General features: G+C 40.4%; 1 protein-coding gene across 2 annotated transcripts in view; it reads left to right on the top strand.

Moving 5' to 3' along the window:
* The window catches only part of PDZRN4 (PDZ domain containing ring finger 4), a 247,108-nt gene that overhangs the window by 126,125 nt on the left and 99,350 nt on the right, over positions 1-21,633 (top strand). The window contains exon 1 of one of the 2 annotated variants that reach the window (XM_057403654.1): positions 16,755-17,093. The exons of the other annotated variant lie outside the window; for it this stretch is intronic. Within the exon in view, the coding sequence (XP_057259637.1) occupies positions 17,025-17,093 (69 nt within the window). The 5' untranslated portion in view covers positions 16,755-17,024. Of the gene's footprint in view, positions 1-16,754; positions 17,094-21,633 lie in introns of those variants that run through there. 2 annotated transcript variants of the gene reach the window in all.

The raw sequence follows: 21,633 nt of genomic DNA, 5'->3' as shown, positions 1-21,633 counted from the left end.
GTAACCCTTTTCCCACCCACACATAATTCAAACGATGGCAGCTGAGATGCTGCTCATCTCCACTCAGCATGGGAACAAAGTACAGCAAGATTCACAATGGCCTGCGCAGGGTGAAAACGAGTGGTAACTGCATGCAGAGAAGAGTTGGTAACTACCGACTTGGGCAGCAAAACTCAGCCACATGAACCTTCCTGGCTGCATCCATGTGGTACCTCTTTGCAACAAGCCTGAGCTTCTTGGGCTGTCCTTCAGTAATTCCTTCTCCTGTCATTATCTTTCTGGAAAACTACCAGTGAATTAAAATGTGGGCAATTCAGTTTAAGTGAAATAACTTACTATTGCCCATAATTTTATATCCACATAGAATTCTCCTTTTTTTTTTTTTTTTTATTAAAGTAGCTTTCTTTGGGAGTCAGAAGCTCCAAATAAAGGTATTTTATAATTAGAAGAGTTTAGCAAATGTGATGGCACTTGGAGAAGGTGAGCACCTGTGTTTTATTCTAAGCTGTTAATGCAATGTCCTGATAGTAAAAAAAGAACTTAGAAAACAAGAGTCATGACTTGAAGGTGAAGAAGGACTAATTGAAAGAAAAGCTTAAGCAGGTATTCCAGAGGTGTAACTCTTTCCTGTGCTTTGCTTTTTGTTTGATCTAAGCCTTTGCAACATCCCTGCTGTGTTGTTTGATGTGGAGTTATGGTTGTGTGCTGCTTAGAGAGCATTGCTTATGAATTCCTCCCTGGCAATAAAGATGCTGTGGTACAGGGGCATGTGTGCTGCTCTGGGGAAAGGGGGAAGGACTGTGCTTTGGACCATGTAGCTGCACATGAATTAAAAAAAACATTCTGTACCAAACTCCAAGTTATTACAATTAAGAAAAAAAAAAAAAAAAGAAAAATCATAAAGAAGTTCACTGTATCTCTGCAACAAAAGTGACATGTGGGCAAGAAATTATTTAACCTTTTTCTGTGCAAGGTGGTGGCTGATGTGTGAATGTGGTTCCTCTTTGGCTTTCCGTCGTGTGTCCCGATGCAGAGCTTGTGTTCACCATGGATGTGGCACTGTCAGACCTATTACTTTATCTTATGGAGATGAACATTATCTTGGGCAAAAATGTCATACCCTGCCACTGGCAGGGTGCTGTCTTTGAGGACTGATGGCTGGTGGCGGTGCTATACCATGGTTGAGGTTGGAGCTGAAGGCATGGGCTGGGGAGGTGTTGAGGAAGTGCTAGATACAGCCAGGGAGGATAAGGTAGGAAGCAAGGAGCTATTTTGTAGCTGAATTCTGAGCAAAGACTTCTTTGTCATAAGCGCTGTCAAACAGCCTCGTTACCATGGCAACACCAGCTAGATAACCCATTTGGGAAAATACTTGTAGGACCTAACACTCTATCATCTGTCATTCAATAATTTCATGTTCATAATAACTAGGAAATCAATGGCCATCCTCCGAGACAGTTTGCTGAAAAGGTAAACACGCTGCTGCCACTGTCAGCTCGCTGGGAGGCTCACGCCAGCCATGGAGTATGGGGCACTGCTCGCTTGCATGGACCCACTCAAAGATTAAAGACAGGTTGAGGTTCGTGATCTAATTAAACTGTGCTGTTGACACCTGTAAGACAGGGAAGCAAATGACATATAAAGCAGTTGTTATAGTGTGAGGAAACAAAGGCTTAGGTAGAATTAGCATTTCGTATTTTAAAATACCAAGGGAAACTATGTGCTCAAGTTATCGCATGGCCAGCACGAAGAAACTCTGTAACTTAAAGGCATTTTTTTCTTATCTTGGCTTTCTAATTAAACTGCTTATCATCATAAAGGCTGTTACCTGCATGTTAGGAATTGACTATAAAGCAATCGTGGAAGAGTAATTAAAATTCTTAAGCATGCACCCGTTGACTTTACATACAATTAGTTTACTGCACTGTGTCATTTATTAATAGCGTGAGTTTTCAGAACTGAGCCCCTAGTTGGCTATGCAGGGAAAGATCTGTTTAGTAATTACTTTGGCAGTGTTTATCTGTTTTGAAAAAAATACGCTAATATATATCTCTGTAAAGTAATACTATCAATAAAAAGCATGTTAAAGGGAGGGTTTGGGAGAGGGGAGGAGTCCTTGCTGATTGGGGTATTACAGACATGAAGAACTGGTAATTCCTCAGAATGAATGGTATTATCAGTGTTTGAAAGATGTTCATTCTCATGATTCAAACAGGGGTTTCTTTTTCCTTTTAAAAATACTTTTGGAGGATAAAGATAAGGCGGCTCTTTTCCAGCTGACTGTTTCAGCATGTTTTAGGTCCAATTAGCAGGCAGTGCAGGGCCAAAGTGTTGGAAACAGACTTCTTGCTTCTCCTGGGGAATGTGATGAATGCTAAGGTCAGTTTTTATGATGAAATGCCTTTTGAAGGGAAATTCGTGGCTCATGCTGCAAATGTAGTAGTCAGTAGTCATGTGAAGTGATACTTAGGTCATGGGAAATGAGAATGTATTGCAATCCTTCTTGGTTTGTACACAAAGGTCAAACTGAGAGCCTCCAGGGTGGTGACTTCAAGCTCTTTGTTATTTGATGCCCTGCTGTGGTGTCTTGAAGTAAGTGTTTGCTTCTGCAGCTTTTGAAAACTTGTTTGATTACAGCAGATCCAATTACAGGCTCAGTGTGTGCTTTCTGCATAAAATGTTTTCAGTTGTTTAAATCAGCAGAAGTGCTTGCAGGTCCTAATTCCTGGCTCTGAGCTGTGTTAGTTAAGTCCCAAGAAGGGGGACTTTAATTTTACAGTGCCTTGGATTCCTGTATTATGTCGTATTTGGAAGAATGGTTTCCTGGAATAGATCTGTTTGGAAATGGGAGAAGAAAACTCTTCTTTTGGTGTTCTCCAGCATACTGGGTTCAGTATGTGCCAGATTTGAAGACGTCACAGCCCAGCTGTGGAGAAACCCAGAAGTCAGTTCATGCAGAGCAAGAGTTGCAATTTCATTGTGAGAGACATGGTGAAGAAGGACTCCCTGAAGGAAATCGGTTTAAGATCTGTGAATGGGATCCCAGAAGAAGTTTGACATAGAAGAAATAGCATAGCTACCCCCAAATTATAAAGCGTTATAAATAGCAGTAGAGAGGTGCAAGTGCAAGAATTAATTTGGACGTGTTAAGAAAGGGCTGTGGGAACAGGAACAGATAAGAGTTCAGTATCTGAGTCTCTGGTGGCCACCTTGAGTGGGAAGTGATTAAAAATATGTTATCTTGGCAAAACTACTCAAAATGGAAATATTCAGTTTACAGAAGGCAGGATTGACAATAGTCAAACTGTGATGTGGCTTAACCTTTCAGGGGAATTTTTTGATTCCCTATGGAAAAACAATGTGGATGATTGGAGAAAGCAGCAAAGGGATTAGCAGTAGACTCACCATTGAAGAGAACTGGGAAAATGTCCTCAAAAAAACTCCATCAAGATAACAAACTAAGAATGGATGAGAGCAGATGACTGGAGAGTGAACAAATAGGTGCTTGACAAGTAACCCCTCCGGTTACTTCTCTTCACACCAGGGCAGCAAGGGATGGGCTGTCTTGTGTGGGTGAATGAACATATTCTGCTGTGTTATTAGCTAGCAGTGTCTATTCAGATTCTTAAAGAAATGTAGGGAAGCAATGCAAAAGTTCATTTATTTGCCTTTATGAATGGAATTGGCAGCTTCCGTAACTTCCTATGGGGATTCTCATACTTTGTGTGGACTTGAAAGAAGGAGGTGTAGAGATATGGACGCATTTATTATTTATTGGTGAGGTCTTGTGCTTTCCCCAGCATTTGTCAGTAACTGCTATTTTCTGTCACCCACTGGAAGATGGAGAGGATGAGAATTTGCAAGAGCGCCGAGGGAGCACGAACTGTGACTGCCTCTTCCATACTTAATGCGAGTGGATAAATACACAACATCAGTTCCCAGTGCCAGTGCTTGCTTCAGCTGTGAGAGTCCTCCTTCGCGCTCCTCCTTCCCTGCCTCTCCTAATAGAAGAGGAAAGCCAGGAAGAAGTTGTAACGTGACATTCCCTGCATGTTGCAGCGGATAAATATTGCCTCTCCTGGTGCGGCTTTGATGAATCTGTTTTTAGTGATGGCTTAGATCAGTAAAGCTTGCACTGGAAAGTGTGAAATAGCATTGATCAGACTAACTTCTGAGGCAGGTTGAAAGACAAGAAAAATCAATTAAACCTGTGACCCAGGCATCCTGGTTTATTTTGCTGTGTGCAGGAAAGCAGGCATGGAGCTGTTGCTTGCTTTAATACCCAAGCTGGGACTGTCCTGGGGAGCAGCCATGCTGAGCGTGGCTGAGCCCAGCGTGCTTCAGAGGCTTTGGCGGGTCTTCTCCAGCCCAGCGAGAGGGGTTATTTTAGAGTTCAGCTCCTGGGAGGACGCACAGGAGGGAGAACACTGTGGAAATTCTGAAGGCAAAGGTGAAGTGAAATAAGGTAGAGAAGAACTGGAAGGAGCAGGGCGTGATGGACAAAGCAGTGCACAGCAGCAGGGGCCTATTTGGAGTACTGAATGGATGAATGTGAACATAAATGCAGAGTTGTGGCAGGGCACAGGAAACAAGAAAATAAGGAGCAGGATATGCTGAAGTAGAATCTCAGCATGTAGTAAAGGAAGGAGAGGAGAAAATGAGTTAAAACTGTATAGTTTTATGTTGCTGGCTGGAAGCTAGTGCCAATTTTGTTATGTGTGTTCTCTGCAGTGTAGTGTAAGAGCTACTTTCAGAGAGTTTTTTATTTTAAATTCAACTTAATATCATACTATTTTTTGTTCCTTTGCAAGGTATACAAAGGTCTTGAAATGTTTTTATTATCTCAAATAGTTGCTGAAATTCTTTAGATGACATCCTCTGGTGTGTTACTGCTCTGCCATCCGCTGCTTGGCACCACGTAGCTCCATCAACACAGAGCTCGGTGCTTTCTGTGCTGGTACTGAATTTTGTCATATTTCAGTGTTATGCATTGCTAGATTTTGGTGTTATTCACACAGCTTGTAAAATGGTGATATCACCTGACTTTGTGAGGTACTTTGATATCTCTGGTTGAAAAATTCTTTGTGAATCTTGACTTCTATTGTTATGTAAATAGTTTAGTGACACATAGATATTTTTGTATGAGTTAAATTTAGTGGTTTTAAAATAACTGTTTTACTTGGTCAGAATTGTTTGCTCTTCAAGATGTCCCTGAGGGAATAAAAAGTATTTTCAGACAGAAGATATACCTTTATATAAATTGGTCTCCTCTTCACCAGTAGTACAAAGAGGGTTTAGACAAGCTAGCTGAGGATGACAGTTTTTCAAGATCTTTGCTTCTAATCCCTATTTTATCACTTAACTTGCCATTAGGATGGCATGTGTTCTGAAAACACCTAAATGATTAATTTCATCAGTTGAATTGTGACCTTTTGTGAAATGTTTATGTGATGAACTACAGTAGGAAGCAGAAAGATGACAGAAGCGCCTTCTGCAGTCCTTCTTAGACATAGGGAAACCTGAACGTTTCACATGGTGATTTTGATGTGGTCATAGCTTGTGTCTGCACCCTGTCACCTGGTGATCAATATTTATATCTGGTATAACTTAAGAAAAACAAACACTGTAATCAGAGAAATTGATAACTCAGTAAGAGTTTGTGGTCAGCTGCTGCCCCCTTTGAGGTCAATGAGAACACAGCTATGTTCATGAGTTTTGCTGAGAAAACCAGAAAAAACTAATTTAATTTGAATTTCTGACAGGTTTCCAGGAGTAGCCAGTGAAGTTGTCAGGATTACTGTATAAGACTTGTGTATTTTCTGCAGCAAGCCCATCCAGATTTAGATTCTGAACGCCTTCCATCAGGAATGTACCCACACCTTTTACTCTCTCTAGTTTTGGTCTTTGTGCAGGAGAGCTCTTGGGTTCACACTTAGATCTTGTTGACAGAAATAGCTGTTAAGGATGCTTTACTAAATTCTCACTGGGGTGTGCTCCTTTTGTTTTGCTCTTTTTCTGCCCTTAAGAGTTCCAAATACTATTTTGGATGAAAAGTATGCTGAAATCATGAGTATTTCCCCATGCTTTTTATTCCAACCAAAAACAGTAATATTACTTATGAAGCTTCTGTTCCTATATGATAACCCAGTTATGAAGTTATCATGAGGGATGCATAGGATCCTAACTAGCTAAAATACTTAAACTTTTAGTTCACATTTCTAAGTAAGTCAGGACTCTCTCTTGTTTTCCCTGAGCTGACAATGTTGCTGCTTACTGCAGGATAAAGTACATTTCCTAATTTATTTGACCATCACTATTTGGATCCCTGAAGCATTACAGTAAATCCCTAACACGTCTGCTGAAGGGGAAGACAACAACCTTACAGCTTCTGGCTAGTCACTCTAGTGACATGGCGAGGTTACTCGAGGGCAGTAACTTTTGAAGAAGACCACAGTGGGACAGAGAAATATGTCTTGTTACATGCAGGGAGTGTTTAACCATAGAAAATTTGTTGCCTTTTGATAGAAGTCAATGACTTTCAGAAAACTTGTGATTCAGGAGCTGAGGGAGGAAAGGCATTATTTGCCATAGCAACCTTAACATCCCCTTACAGTATGTCTGTCAGTTGTACAAGGACTAATTTATCATGTAAAGTGTATGCTACGTATGTCACATTTTAGTGTCTGTTCATTTGTTTTGATAATCAAGATCTTGACAGATTTGTCCCACATGGTAGGATTTATGGTAAGGATTTTCTTATCACTGAATTAAGTTGATACATATAATCCTAGTGTCCTGCACAAGAACTGAATAGAAATGAGAGATTCAGACTAGATGCGAAGGTCTTGCAGAAAAAACACACACACACACACACACACACAAGCTGGTTTTCTCCTTGTTTTTTTCTTTTTTCCCTTGTGATTTGTTTCACATCTCTACAGGGGCAATCACAAAGAAGAGAGTAAGCACTGACTTTGAGAAGGTTAAATATTTTGCCTCTTATTAAAAGATATTTCTGTTTTATAAAGTGAGAAGTGTAATTCTGTAAAAATGAAATGTGAGTTTTGGAAATGTGCTGCTTTTCCCTCCAGTGTGCCTGCTGACATACATACCTCCTGCAGTTTGAAGCCTGATAAATAAATTCATTTTTCACAGGTGTCACTTCCTCCCCTGTGGTAAAAGAGAGCATCTTGCTCCCCTCTCTTAAGACCATGAGTTGAAAATGTGGGGGCTAAAGCCTTATGGACAAGCAGAAATGTGGACAGGAGATACCTATGTGGCCTGTAGCCCATTGTTTTCCTTTTGAGATTAGATGATTTGGTAGTACTGAAATTATTTTTGGAGTATATAAGATTAGGTTTATCATTTTTGTATTATAGCAGAGTACTTAGGTCTGAGTGGGCAAGCTGATGAGTGGATGCAGGGGTACAGGAAAGGTATGTGTTGTCTGTGAGCATCTTTAAACTCATACAAATATAAGTACAGGATCTGGCTTCCGGGAGGAGTTGACAAAGGTTGTGCAAGTGTCCTTGAACTTTTGAGATGGAGAACTCCAGACAGTATCTCCTGAAGAATTATTCCTACAAGGATGTACTTTTATTTTACATTATTTTTAAGAGAAAGCATTGTTTGGTAAAGTATGAAAGTACCAAGGGCACTCACTACACTGTTGGACAGAGCAGGGTGGACATTTCCTAGTATGTAAATACATTCAGATAGATCAGAATCACAGAATGGTTTGGTTTGGAAGAAGCGTTTCAAGACCATCCTCTTCCCAGCCCTCAGACTGGAGAATGACAAAGCAAAGATTCTTTGAGCAGGAGATTTCTGTTTAATTTCTCATCATATTTCTCTGTTTTAGAGTCTGCTTTATATTTATTTATGGCTGATATTGACAACCAAAATACACTAGGGAACTTGGGACTGTATTTCAAGAGGAGCAAGTCCAAAATGCAAAACTTCAGGGAGATTGTGTTTTAACTGTGTCAAAGTTTAACTGGGAAGGATTTTCGTCCCAGATGAATTGGACTGGTCTTGGTACTATTTCAGCGATTGAACACATGCCTCTACTATGCTGTTCTTCAGGACACACTGTTTTTTAACTGCTTCAACCTTGGTAAAGTAAATGAGACCCATACCTCTGCAATTCCTGCTTCCCACCTGAAGGTTTTGTTTAAGTGATTTTGGTGCTTGTAGGGTTCCAGATGTTTTTTATGCCAAATATTAGTTAAGCACTTCACTTTAATCTGCACCATTCTTTGACTGTAATGTGACTGAGCACTTTTCCTCTGCTGTATGTTGTCCTTTGGCTGTTTTGGGAAGCTATGTTCAGAATTGTTTTTAATGCCCCTGGCCAGAGGACTCGGACAAGCCAGAAGCCCTGGCATGCTGCAGTAATGCTGAAGTGGAGCACAGGGGATGCAGCAGCTGAGCAAAGGCTGTGTGGCAGAGGTGTCCCTGTGGTCAGGCAGCAAGGGCCATGCAGGCACCCCCACCTTGGAAACCACTGACGTGTGACAAATCTCCCTTCTGAAGCTGACAAGCTTTTGGGCTTGTCTTTTTATTCCAGAGGAAAAAGCAGGTTTAGACTAAGGATCTGAAATTTCAGTCGGAGATAAGGCAGGATTTGCTATGCTGGTTTCTTTTGCGTGGGACATCAAAATAGAAGAAAAAGACATTGTTAATTGTATTTCATTCGTTTCTACCCATGTGGCTCTGCAGGAGTTTTTTCACTCTTTCTGTCATTTTTCTGTCCAACTCCTTATACCTGAGTTCAGACCTGATGTTTCTGTTTTACGATGGGCTGGGCGAGTGTTGCAGGGAGCTGGGTTTTTGGGCGGAGCACCCCCCAAAACCCAGCTGCTGGCGAGGCTAAGGTCTGATGTGCTGCAGGGGCTTAGGGTGCCCCAACACTGGTGGAGCAGCTGGCAGGGGGTCCCAGAGGCACCAGTGTGGGGTCCAGGACCAGGCTCTGCCCAGGCAGCCAGCCGGATCAGCATCCAACAGATCCACCACCTCCCAGACAGCTGGCACTGTAACCAAACCCCAGCAATTTTCAGAGAAAAACACATCTAATAACATTAATTTTCTTCTAGAGCAGACGGCAAGGTAACCAAAGCCAGGTCAATTTGGCTTCGTTGGGAGTTTTACCTAATGATCTTCCAGAAAGCAGGTGCACGGGCAGTAATTTTAAGGTTTAGAAAGCCCAAACAGTGTACAAAGGAAACCTTTGATGCTGTGAGGATTTTATAGGAGGGAGAGCCACATTAGTTTTAGATCATTACAAAGCATTTGCTGACTATGACCAAGTTAATGGTGCTTTTATGGCTGTCAGTTAATGACTGCCAACAAACAGGGTTGATTTCAGTTCAAGTTGTGACTTTAAATCAAACTAGCTAGCTGTCAGACATGGGAGTGGTGTGGATGGCTCCTCTTGTAGCATCATGTGGTGCCACTCCTACATCCATCATTCTATCAGGTGTGCGTTGAGAGCCAGGTTTGGGATTCATTCACATACACCACCTAATACTAATTTTAGGGTGATGAAGTCATGATTTGTTACACAAAACCAGCTCACCTCTGCCTCGCTGCTCCTTTTTACTATAGTAACATGAACTTCTGACCATTTTATTACAACATCCTTGTGCTTTGGTAAAGGAGGAAAGCAGGTGCTTTTATGGCCTGATTCAGTAAAAGTCTCCTTTTGAGCTTCAATACCATGAAAATCCATTCATAGCAATGAAAACTTCCCTAATCCCAGCGTGCTTTTCTAGGGCACAGTAGGCCATTTATAAGGGGCAAGCAGAATAATCTATTATACTGCATCTGTCCTTCAACAGTTCTTCCGGTTTATCAATTGTATGAGCTTTGAAAGTGAACAGTGAAGTGCCTGTATTGGTAAATATGTCTCTATAATGATGGTGCATTATTCATGACAAGCTACTCAGCATCTTTACCTCACTTTTGAAGTACTCAGATCTGCCAGAGCTATTCTTACAGATGTATCCAACTAACGGTACTTAAACTGAAAGGCAACTGAAAACAAAACAGTTCAATCTACCTCTAGCTCATATATTTTAGCCACTCTGGGATGAAGACACATTCAGCCATCACCCTGGACTTAGTATATCTCTCATTTAGTTTTTCTAATCACTCTAGTCACTGTGATTGTCATTTTTAGCAAGGGACTTCCTCAAGTCATGACTAATTCTTTTATTTTATCCTTTTATACTGATTAGCACACCATGAGTATTACTTAAAATTTTTAATTGAGACACTACATAAGATGTTTTAATTACACTTGTGTGCTGGAGACTGTGAGGGTGGCCTCAGCAGAAGAACTTGGATGGATATAACAGCTCTCCATAGTACATCCTTTTAAAAGCTCTGAATAGTCTTAAAAGGTTCAATGAATTAATGCTCTCGCAAGAGAGGTGTTACATACTTTATAAGAATATAAAAAAGAAGAGGTTTTCTAATGCTGCAGGTATCAGAGGAAAGAACAGAGCCAAGGAGTCTTCACTGCTCTCATCCTCTGAACCTGTTCCTGCTTCAGCATTTGAATTAGTTTTGTAGTTGCGCTCAGTTTCTTGTTGAGGCGTTTCATTGATACTTCCCTTTGCTTGGTCTCAGCCTGAGCTTGGTGTGTGATATCTCAGTTCCAGATAGTCTTTCTTTCCCACACAGATGTAAGAAAGCCTCTCAGGTTCAATCTTCAGGTGTGGGGAAAAATTCTGATCATTTTTTTAACAGCTGTAGCTTGGAAAGCTTTGAAACCAACGAGTTCAATAATAAAATGTACTTCTATAAACATGTTTGAAGTTCTGAATGCAGTCATTAATAAAGCCTTGTAATGCAGTTGGACTGTATAGTGTATTACCAGCTAACATTAGCTAAGGAGCTTTCAGTTTAGTACATATTCTAGCTTTTTGTGCAAGAACTGGTAAATCTGGAGCTTTAGAATTGAGTTACTAAAGGAATCATAGTGCCAATATTAGATTTGTGAAGAGGCCAACAATAAAACACCGGCAAGCTATCAGCAAAGGGGTGCATAGAGAGAAATCTTGCTGCTGTGCTGTCTCTCATAGCTCCCAGGAATTGGTGAATTACTGGCTTCCTAAGCAGGCACTTGACTACTGAAAATTGCCTTTCATAAAGTTGTCTTTCACCTTTTTGAACCCTTTTCTGCTTTTTAGTTCCAGTGAGTTTTGCTGATGAGTTCCACAGTCAAATTACTTGGGGAAAAAAATCCAGACTTCCTTGTATTGTCTGATTATTTCATTGTGCAATGTGAGAAGAAATGGGTTCTGTATGAGGGAAAAAAAATACAGATTAAGATGAAAGATTCAGGGAAAGTGAACTGGCAAACACCTGTGTTTGTCATCTATTCTTCATAACTCTTCCACTTCCATTAAATGATGCAGAGACGGAAAGACCAGGACTGCAGGCTGTATTCAAATGTGAGTATTGCTGAGGTTTGTGCAGTTCCGTGATGATAGTTTCTCCTCTGTTGTCAGGCTCATCCTAAAATTCCACACATTCTGCTTGGCTTCTGCCTGTGATAAAACATTAAGCCTGTAATTCAAGGAAACTACTCACACCTCTACATCTATTTTCTGAGTAGAAATAAGTATGTTAGAGACCATGACTCTGGACATTTTAACAGTGTTCCCTAACTGCGTTGTGTAATGTTTATTTTCATAGTTTAGCGACATATTTATTTATAATCAGAGGTTTTTCCCTCAACCCTGTTCAGCCACTTTAGGTTTTAATGTTTCTTTTAAATCCTTTCAGGCCTATTTATGAGTAATTCTACTCATTCTGTACTCCATAGTAATTCTAAACTCCCTAGTGTTGAAACTCTCTGGTGCAGTAAAGACCTATCAGTCTGGTTTCACGTGATTGTATGGTTAAGAAAAGTAAAGATGTGTCAGATAATTCCCTTATAATTAACTGATGAGGTAGCGAAAGTCAAGAGAAAGTCCAACTTCTTTTAGAGTTTGTTAACAAGGACCTTAATTTAGAGAAGGCTCGTAGGGCTTAATTTAACCGAAACTGTCCACTTGATGTCTTTATGTATTCCTAAGGCCTTAAAGTTCAGTATAGGCATAATTTGGTGTTCTGCAACACTTCTGTAATTGATAATGGCAGTAGTTTAAGAAATAATAAAGAAGACACTCTCAGTAAAAACCTCAGAAAAGAGTATCCTGGATGAAACTTTGAGAAAGAGGCAAAAATAAAAAGGTATCTGAGCAGTCTGAAGTTTGGGCAGCAGACCTGGTAAAGGAATGGTGCTTTTCCAAAGAAAGTTAGCCAGCCCATTCACATGAGACTGGTAGATAAATGAGGGTTTATTTGATGGTTTGGGGATTTTTTTTCCTGTGTAGAACAAAAGGGACAAGTCCTCTTCTAAGCAATTACGGCAGGGAAGGTTCCTCATGTGCTTGTTTTCCATTTCTCTCTACATGTGTATGTACATATTGGGCCAGAAATTCCATAGTTCTGTGTCAATTTAACCACGGATGGGGGGGGGGGGGAAGGAGCATTCAATAGACTAGACTTTTATCACAGGTTGTTGTAGGTGCTGCCTACCTTCAACCTTCCAGGAACCATCTGAGCCTAATGGAAGATTCCACTTACAGAGGCCTTTTCATTTACAGTAAGGTAGACCTGGGTAGTCTTCAGATAACTTAAAATCATCTTGGAAAACACAGAATGTGGGCATTTGATGTCCTGTCTTTTTTCCCAGCACCTTTATTCTTGCTGTGACTTTGAGCAGCACATGACATCTCAGTGTCTGCGCTAAAGGATATGAGTTTAAACAAGTGTCTTTCCTGTGAACGTAAGTTAATATTCATGCAAATACTGAATTTTATTGTAGATACACAATCTTTTTTTTTAATCACACATTTTGCGTGTTCTGATATCTGTGGAAAACGTGTAGTGCATTTTTACCTTGAATTAGATTTTCATGTATATCAAATCTAAATCTATCCTCTTTTAGTTTAAAACTATTTCTGCTTGTCCTCTCACTACATGTCCTTGTGTAAGGTCCCTCTCCAGCTTTTTTGTAGGCCCTCTTTAGGCACTGTAAGCTGCGATAAGGTCTCTCCTGAGCCTTCGCTTCTCCAGGCTGAACCAGCCCAGCTCCTTCAACCTGTCTTTATAGGAGAGGTTCTCCAGCCCTCTGATCATCTTCATGGCTCTCCTCTGGACTTGCTCCAAAGGGTCCATCACGATTAACTAAAAGATCTGGCCAGAATGAGGTCAAGCCGCATAAGTTCAAGCCTTAGTTTAGGACAGTGAGGATAAGCAAATGTTTTCTCTAACTCCTTTTTTTCTTTTTTCTTTTTTTTTAATTCTGTCTTATACCTGCAGCCATAAGACTATAAAATGCATTGCCATCTATTCTGTGAGCTACGTTTCTGGGAACTGTTAAGAATTTGTAGGGTAAATCCAGTGGGGTTGGTGAATTCAGGAGAAGAGTGGGAATTCAAGAGAATGCAAAGGAAACTTGGAATTCCACATTTGCCTCTGAGCTGCTGAGTTTCATCACTGAGTTTGGACCAACAACTTCACTATCCTCACATAAAATGAATGCTATGTTTTATTCTGTATCTTTTACCTGTGTGATAAAGATATAAAGCAGTCAGTGGCCTTTTATTTTCAGGGTCATTGCCTTGAGTTTTTTGCAATGTTAAACTTTCGAATCTGGGTGCTTAGAAATCCATTTCTGTACCTCACTGACAAAACTATGTACCAAATATGTAAGTGATCACATAGACACTTAAAATGAATTAGGGGACCTAAACAAGGGCACCTTGTTTGAAAATGTTAACAGAAATTTTGCAGTAACTCACTTGAAATTAAATTCCATCCCTTTGCATTATTGCATTCCTGGTTTGACTATAAATTATGATTTTAGTCTTTATGGTAACATTAAATTGTAGGTGATGAACATGGAAAACTCCACAATCAAGGAAAGCATTGAATTATTCAAATATCTTTGAATTTCATGTAGAATAAAAATTACTTGATTATGTTTTAGTACCTTTTTGGTCCCTTTAGCTAGAAATTTGATGTTGGAGGGGAATTAGGAGATGGGAGAGAAGGAAGGGAAGAAAGAGATGATTGCTTTCTCCCCAGCCTCAAATTCAACTTGACCATTGCACATCATATTTTAGTCATTAGTTTAATCAAATTTTTCCTTCAGTGTCATTCTGTGCTGCACAGTTTGGTATTTTCACCACACATAAAATCAAAGCAGCATATTAAGATGGGGCTGCAGAATCTGGAAGTGCACCTTTCCTTCTCAAATAAATCTATTCAGTCCTGCAGACTGTGCCCATTAGTGGCTGCAGAAGCAGAAGACAGAACCCTTTTACTCTCTGTATGGGCAGAGGGTGGCAGGCACTTGATAGATGAATGGAGAAGCCTGTGTCAGCTTCAGAGAAGGAAACAAAAGAACCAGAGGAAGAGCAATGAGAAAAGAGACTGTCAGGGAAACTGCTGAAAAATTAACTGTAGTTTTCCATTGCTTACTTCATCTGTTGTTTTGTTGTTCTTCTTTGTTTGTTTGTTTGTTTTACCAACACAACTGGATTCCTGTAGTAATACATCCTTTTCCCTCCTTGTTTTAAGAACTCATTTTAAAGGACTATCAAAAATATACCTTGGCAAATCATGTCTCCTTTTATGAATGTAGTTTAGCTTTCAGACTATGTATGTGTCAGAGGAAGAAGTTGTCTCAGTGAAAAGAGAGAACACTTTCATCGAAAGATGGCATGGCTCTCCTTGCATGACTGTTGTCTAGTTCATTGATCTGACTTTTTTAAGTTCAGAATTTACACATCTGAGAATCCTTCTGCACCTCACAATATAGAAACCTTCAAAGACTAAGTTGATATTTGCTTCATAGGTTTAAGCCTCTCAGCATGAACAGCATTTCATGGGAGTGTGGAGGAGAGCAGAGACTCATTCTTTCTAACAGTGATGAACCTGCCTCCATGGTTCAGCCTCGAACTTTGGTCTTTGGGAAAGTTCAGAACCAAACCTGCCTGCTCAGGTTCTTCCACCAAATAAAAATTAATGCTGTATTTCAGTACAGTGCTGGAAGCCGATACAAGAAGAGCTTGCTCTGTTAATGGTCATTACTCAATTCTTCCTGACTCTGTTCATTTATTAAAGGAGATGTAATTTGATTAAGATTCAGTCTCAACCTATCTGTAATTTACATAGAGGTTCTAGCAAACTTTACTAATATGCAGAGTTCTCAATAATGGTCCATTTTTTCCTGTAGGTTTCTCTGCTTGGCTTTCATCCCAGCAGTTAGGTAAAATTAAGGCCCAGAAAATCGGATTATTACATCCCAAGAGGCTGGACTGATAAGCAGCACATGATTGTTGATCTGCTTGCTACCCGGTGTTGGTGGTGTTTGAGGTGCTGCTAGATGCAAAGCCAATTTGTTAACAATTAGTGCTCATTAGAATCATTTCCTGTTATCAATTTTAAATGTTTGACAAAGCACTTTTAGGAAATTGCACCCAAAAAAAAAAGAAAAATTAGTAGCTGTACATCAATGCTTGGTAATTACAACTCTTCAGGGCCTAGTGTCAATCTTAACAAACTGGTTTCATTGGTTTCCAAGTAATTATTTCCGCTTTGGATCCCACCTGCTATCCCCTCCAGATTAAAGATGCTTTGGAACAAGGACATAGTTCTTGCTTAGCAGAGTTGCTGAGAAAGGAATGATAGAGCAAAAGCAACATTTTTATTTTCTGTCTTGGTTTGTCATGGCTTGGGCTTTGCATCTTGCATAACTACCAGCGGATTTACATGATATACAATATAGGAGTTAATGTCAGCCTGGAATTAAGTGTGATTTCCGTTGGCCTTAACATTTAACATGTGGGTTTAATTTTAAATGCAGCCTTGCCTTTATACACACACTGAGAATTGTGGTGCCATTAAAATCAAATTTATAAATGGTAAAATTAGATATAATGGCATGTTATAATAAAAGGTTTGATATCTAGGAGTTGAAGAGGATATCTTTTGAGTTTCTTAGGAGTTTGGGCTATAATTACTATTAATCTGTTTTACATGCCAGAAGATACTTGAATGAAAGATTATTTAATAAAGAGCACAATATGTATATATATATAAAAAGCACCATGTCAGGCACACCTGCATTTCTACATACACTGGATATGTATGATGAGTTGCTATAGACTTATGCCTTTTATGAGTACACTGGAATTTTGGCTAAATTTGGCAGTGTCAAAGGTGAAGCTAGCAATATAGCCATTTGGGCTAATTTTCTCTCCTTCTCTCTTTGCTTTAAATTTTTAGCAACATCAGCTTAGGTTTCACAAGCACACTCCTAAAATGCTTGCAAACATTTAAAATGTATTCTGTGATCCCTGTTGCACAAGGTGGAGACCTAACATAAGACTTGACTTGTGCCTTTCCCACCCCCATTCATGAATTAGTCTCACGATTACTGTAAAAATTAAGGCGAGCGTGGGTGAAATACGTGAGGCTAAGTCCCTCTAACCTTAATAAACAGAGATGGTATTGACATAAGTGAATTTTGTTTAACCACAGTACATTTGCTTCTTAATTAGTGAATATTCATCTGTCATCAGCAGCAGCTATGACACCCACCCCCCCCCCCCGCTAACACGTTCTGTCATAAATAATCAATGAGAGGCTATTAATATTCATGAGTGAGAATCTGTGTAGTCATGTGCACTGATGCAGAGACAGGGGGAGTGTTGCCATGAACTGAGTCGAAACTCTGTGTGTGTATACGTGAGTGTAAGATAGTTAGGGAAAGGGAAGAAGAGCATGCTGCTACACACTGCCCTGCCTTGTGCTTCCAGCTAACAGTGGTGTGCCTGTGTTTCGGAGCTGGAGTGACTAATGAAAAACAGTAGTCAAGTCTGGAGGGTGATTCCCTGTCAGTGCATTTGCCTTTCAGTGCTGGGGAAATTAGAGGCTTTGCTCTTGTGTTGCTTATTAGGATGGGCTGCAATCTGTGCACTTTTCAGAAGAGAGAGGAGCACTACAAACTGCTCTATGAAGTTTCACAGGTGAGTGCAGAGGATATTACCAGCATCTCCAGGGTAAAAATGTGGGTTCTTTAGAGAGAGTAAGTGGAAATGCTTTTGTTTTGCTTTGCCTTTTCCTCTGCAGAATTGCTAGCTAAGTTGTTGTTGGGGGTTTGGTAATTATTAGTATTTTGGGTGCCTGTTGTTTCTGCTTGTTTGCCACTCCCCTTTCAGATGACTTCCTGTGGGATTCTTTTAACATTTTTGTGCATCTTCTGCCAAGATGTCAGTCATATAGCAGCAGTCTCACTGAACCATATCAGTGATGTTTTAAGGGAGCTCTTGGCTTCGGTAGCAAGACTGATTTCAGATAAGTTACGCTGCTGCCTCTGAAAGCACTGAGTCTGTGATCTCAGGTATTTCTAAGTTAAGGAACAAAGTTTTTATGGCATGTCTGTGCTGGTCAAGAAGCATATTAAATTTTCAGATTAATTAATTAAAACTGGAATTATGCTGAAACATGCTTGTCACGTTTAAACAGGTGCTGAGTAAATCAGGCTTTCCGTGGGTGAGGTGTGCTGCTGGTTCTTTCACGGTGTCTGTTATTTCTGTTTACTACTAGACAAAGATCTTAACCCCATCTAGATATTTTGGTGTCTCTTTCAGCATAACAGTGTGAGTAGCAGTGTAGCAGTGTGCTGCTGATGCGTTCCCAGCTCCTTCAGTATATATAAGATGAGAAAATACAAAACAGGCACCTACCATAATAGCCCATGATTTTTCTTCCGATCCTATTGAATCAGTGTTTGACTTGCAGCTTTTTGTTTGTTTTTTCCTCTTGGCACAGCAGACCCTCGCATGCTAAAGTTTAGTGCCTTTCAGCATCTGTTCTCTCCCTCTCTGTAATTTGTCCTGGGTTTGACACACTGCCATTGACAGAGGCTGAACGCTTGCAGTTTTGGACTGCACTGCTGCTGACAGCAGCACGGAGGAGAGAAAACAGTTTACGGTGTTGGTGGTCTATTGGCACAGCAGCAGCTAAGTGCCCATTGCCGACTGGTTCCCTCCAAGTTCCTCCTGACGTGATTCATTTCACAGTGGGCTAATTACAAAGTGGATTCTCTACACATGAAGCAGCCTTCTCAGTTGTGGTGTTAATGCACATTTTCATGGTAATGTGATCAGAGCCTCATTAGCCAGTTTCCAAAATGATCCTCTGCATTAATTAAATATAAAAATGACACTTTTTATCACCATAGAGAGGAAGAAGAAGATTAACATTGTTAATTACTACTGGGGGCAATACCTCTGCATCATTTCTTACCACAGAACAGCAGGCATATTCAATCCTAACAGAGTGTCCGTCTGCAGGTAACCTTCCCATTGCCTTGGCTGGGGAAGATGGTCTCTAGGTGGAACACTTCCCTGTAGTTCAATATTTAGTTGTAATCCCATCATCATGTTTTCTTACAGCAATAGCACAGGGAAAAGCATAGCACAGATTTCCTTCTCCTCCCTTTCCCCCTCCCCAGCTCTGGATTGCCAAACTGATCTGAAACTGTAAAATGGAGAGAGCGGAGTAGATCAGTGTCTGCTTTTCTGTGCCAGGGAATAAGAAATGCAGGTTGTGCTATGAAAGGGATTAGACATTTCTTAAAGGGCTGCATGTGTGTAGTGAAAAAAGAGGCTGTGCCTGGTTTAGAGTGAATGCATTTTCAAAATATTCCCTGCAGTAATGTTGCATAGTAATAAATGCTGTTGAAATGATAAGCACACCCAAAGGTGGGGGTTTTTAGGAGATTCTAGAGAAATTCTTCCCCTTATCTGTTATCTTCTCTGCTGTTGAGTTGGAGTGTCTGTGCATGTGAACAACCAAAATGAACTAATGCTTTCAGTTTTTACTCTGGTGCTTGCCAGATAAAGTGTAATCCTTGGGAGGATCTGAGAGAGCTTCCTTGGGGAGTTGAAATGCAGTGAGCCTGGTGCTGCATCTTGTGCTGTTCAGGAAATGTCACTGATAAGGTGCAGAAGGAGAGCAGAGAAATGACTTAGTGTGCTCACTGCCAAATCCTGTGTTCATCTGTAAACTCATTCCTATCTTTGTTCCGCTGTATGAAGGTCAGAACCCAAAGGATACTGAGCATATTTTTAACCAGGTGCTGCAGTAGAGATCAGGTAGTATCTCACACCATAACTGCTTCTGTGTGTAACGCTGTTTTGCTGCTATGGGGGAAATGGCAGTAGAAGATGATAAATTAAATTAAGCCAAGGCAGGCATTACTACTTGATTTGCAAATCCCTTTTTAACTTGCCAGTCCTGTAATTCCTACACCACAGCCTTGGCTCTTTCATCTGAATGATTTCTGGAGAGCTTGGGACAAGTTAGCCTGTCAGGGACATGAACTGACTGAGGATGAGCTGTGGCTCACTAGCATATGTGGATCAGATAGATTAATTTATATTCATATGAAGAAGCAATCCTAGCCTCATTGCTCACCTTTCCTGTGCTAGGCTACCTGATACTGTGGGTGGTCTGTGCACTCCTGTACTTAACAACAGTAAACAAAGGAAAGTGTGTTTGCAGAGGAAAACCATGCAAGTGCATACAGCGAGGCATGTTTTCTGCTACTGTTTGTAGTAAGGTCAGATTAAGCAGCAGAAAGCTTTTATTGTAGAGCTGCTGGGAAATGAAAACATTTTGAGAATATGGGTAATTCCTCGCTCTTTCCCCCACCCTCTTCCTCCAGGCTGGTTTGCCTTTCACTGAGATAGAAGTTCAGAGACCATGGAGGCCCTTTCCAGAACCAGCATTTGCCTGTGTGATGAAGGCTTTTATTTGGATAACTGCGTCTTGCATGTGCAGGTTGGGGTTAAAACAAGAAATAACATAGTCATGTTTTAAGAATGAAAGCTTTTGAGATACCACTCTGCATTGGTGAAGGACCCTTATGCTTCCAAGTGCCTCTTCACCTGTCTTCAGGATGTGAGGATGGCTCAGCTGTTTGACTTCACCATAAGAAGGTATCAGGAGTAGAACTTCTCCTCCCCTCAAGTCCTATTCTTCCTCTTGCCAGTAGAGAAATGGAAGATGTCTCAATTTGAAATTTATGGCCCTACATGCTACTTCGTGGGCACTTTATGATTATTATGATTTCCTGTGTGCTGAATAAGCAGGATTGAGCTAATGAGTGTGCATCCAGGAAGTCCAAGTCAAATCACTTAAAGGAGATAGGACATGGTGCATGCTCATGTCCATTAGGAGCAGACCTCTGCTGTTCTTAGCTGATTTTCTCTTGCACTGCTGGGGTAAAAGAAGTGAGTTTAAGTGATTTGTTAGCTGCGTGATGAGAACTCTTCCCATTTAGGGGAAAGGGTAAGAGAAATATGGCAAGGATTGGAGGGAATGAAACTGAAACACTATTTGATCAATCATCAGCAGTGAACTTCAATAGCTTTGTGTGAGACTCAAGGAAATGAATGTTTTCCACAGAATTCTGTGGATATCATGTGGAAATTATTCCTGTTTACTAGATTTTTTATGTTTTGTATTAAAAATATGTTCTTAACCCAGGGAAAAAGAGGGGAAGGAGAGACAGAACACAGTACTTTTGGAGGTCAACCAAAGGCCAGTGTGAACTTCTTTTTTGAGTTACAAGAACCAGTCCTCTTTAAGGTGACCTTAGATTTTAAAGGAGAAAGGAGAAAAGCTAGAAGGGGAAACAGAGGCAGTCTGGGGTGGCTCACAAAAACAGTGGTGCACCTGGGATTAAAATTAGAGGGTTGCATATTTATATTTTACATTTGACCTGAGATGATAGTAGAGCCTGCTTGCAGCTTTTTTTAAATCCTCTGAAGACTGATTATGCAGTTTGCTTCTCATGTTGGTTTCCATAATTAGCATAAAGCTCAAATTTTCACCAGTTTAGAGTTCTGATTTTATGTTCATTTTGATATCCCTTGGGCTACTTGAAGTACTGAGTTTTAGTGGTACACCCCTTCAAATTCAGAGATGTTCACAAGAGAGACATCAAGCTTGCCCACGGAAACAGCAGAAGCACTTCTGTATTTTTCAGGAGATGCTGGTATAGCTGGCATTAGAATAAGGAAAGAAGACTGGGGAGCAAGCAGTGTTTCTTGTCACTGGGACCTGCCTCCTCTGGTCTTGGTGAAGTTTGGGTTTATTCATAGGATTAAAACAACTAGAGTATGTGATCCTTATTTTCCTCCTGAGTCAGTTTTATTCATTTTTGTACTTATGACTTGTGAGATATTTACATTACAACTCCTCAGTGTGGTGCTTCGCATCAGCTGTCAGTCTTCTGGAGATACTTGCTGGCAGCTTTTGTGTCCCCTTTACTCCTCATGAATTTCAGCAACAATGGGAAAGTACTGTCTTGCGCTGCATCAACACAAAAACATTTTTTGGGTCCATTTATACTTAAGTTCTATTTTAGTAGAAATTCTGTACCAGAACACTTTAACCTCTGGAGAACAGGAAAGGAGAAAATTCTAAATTTAATTGTCTGGAAATAATCAAATTATGTGAGTTGAATGAAATCACTAGCAAAAGTAGATCTGGTTT

This window comes from Pezoporus wallicus, unplaced genomic scaffold (genome assembly GCF_028554395.1).
Source record: "Pezoporus wallicus isolate ANWC-B61680 ecotype Strahan unplaced genomic scaffold, APGP_CSIRO_Pwel_v1 contig_7274, whole genome shotgun sequence".
NCBI classification, from domain to species: Eukaryota; Metazoa; Chordata; class Aves; order Psittaciformes; family Psittacidae; genus Pezoporus; species Pezoporus wallicus.
This window is presented reverse-complemented; position numbering and strand designations above follow the sequence as displayed.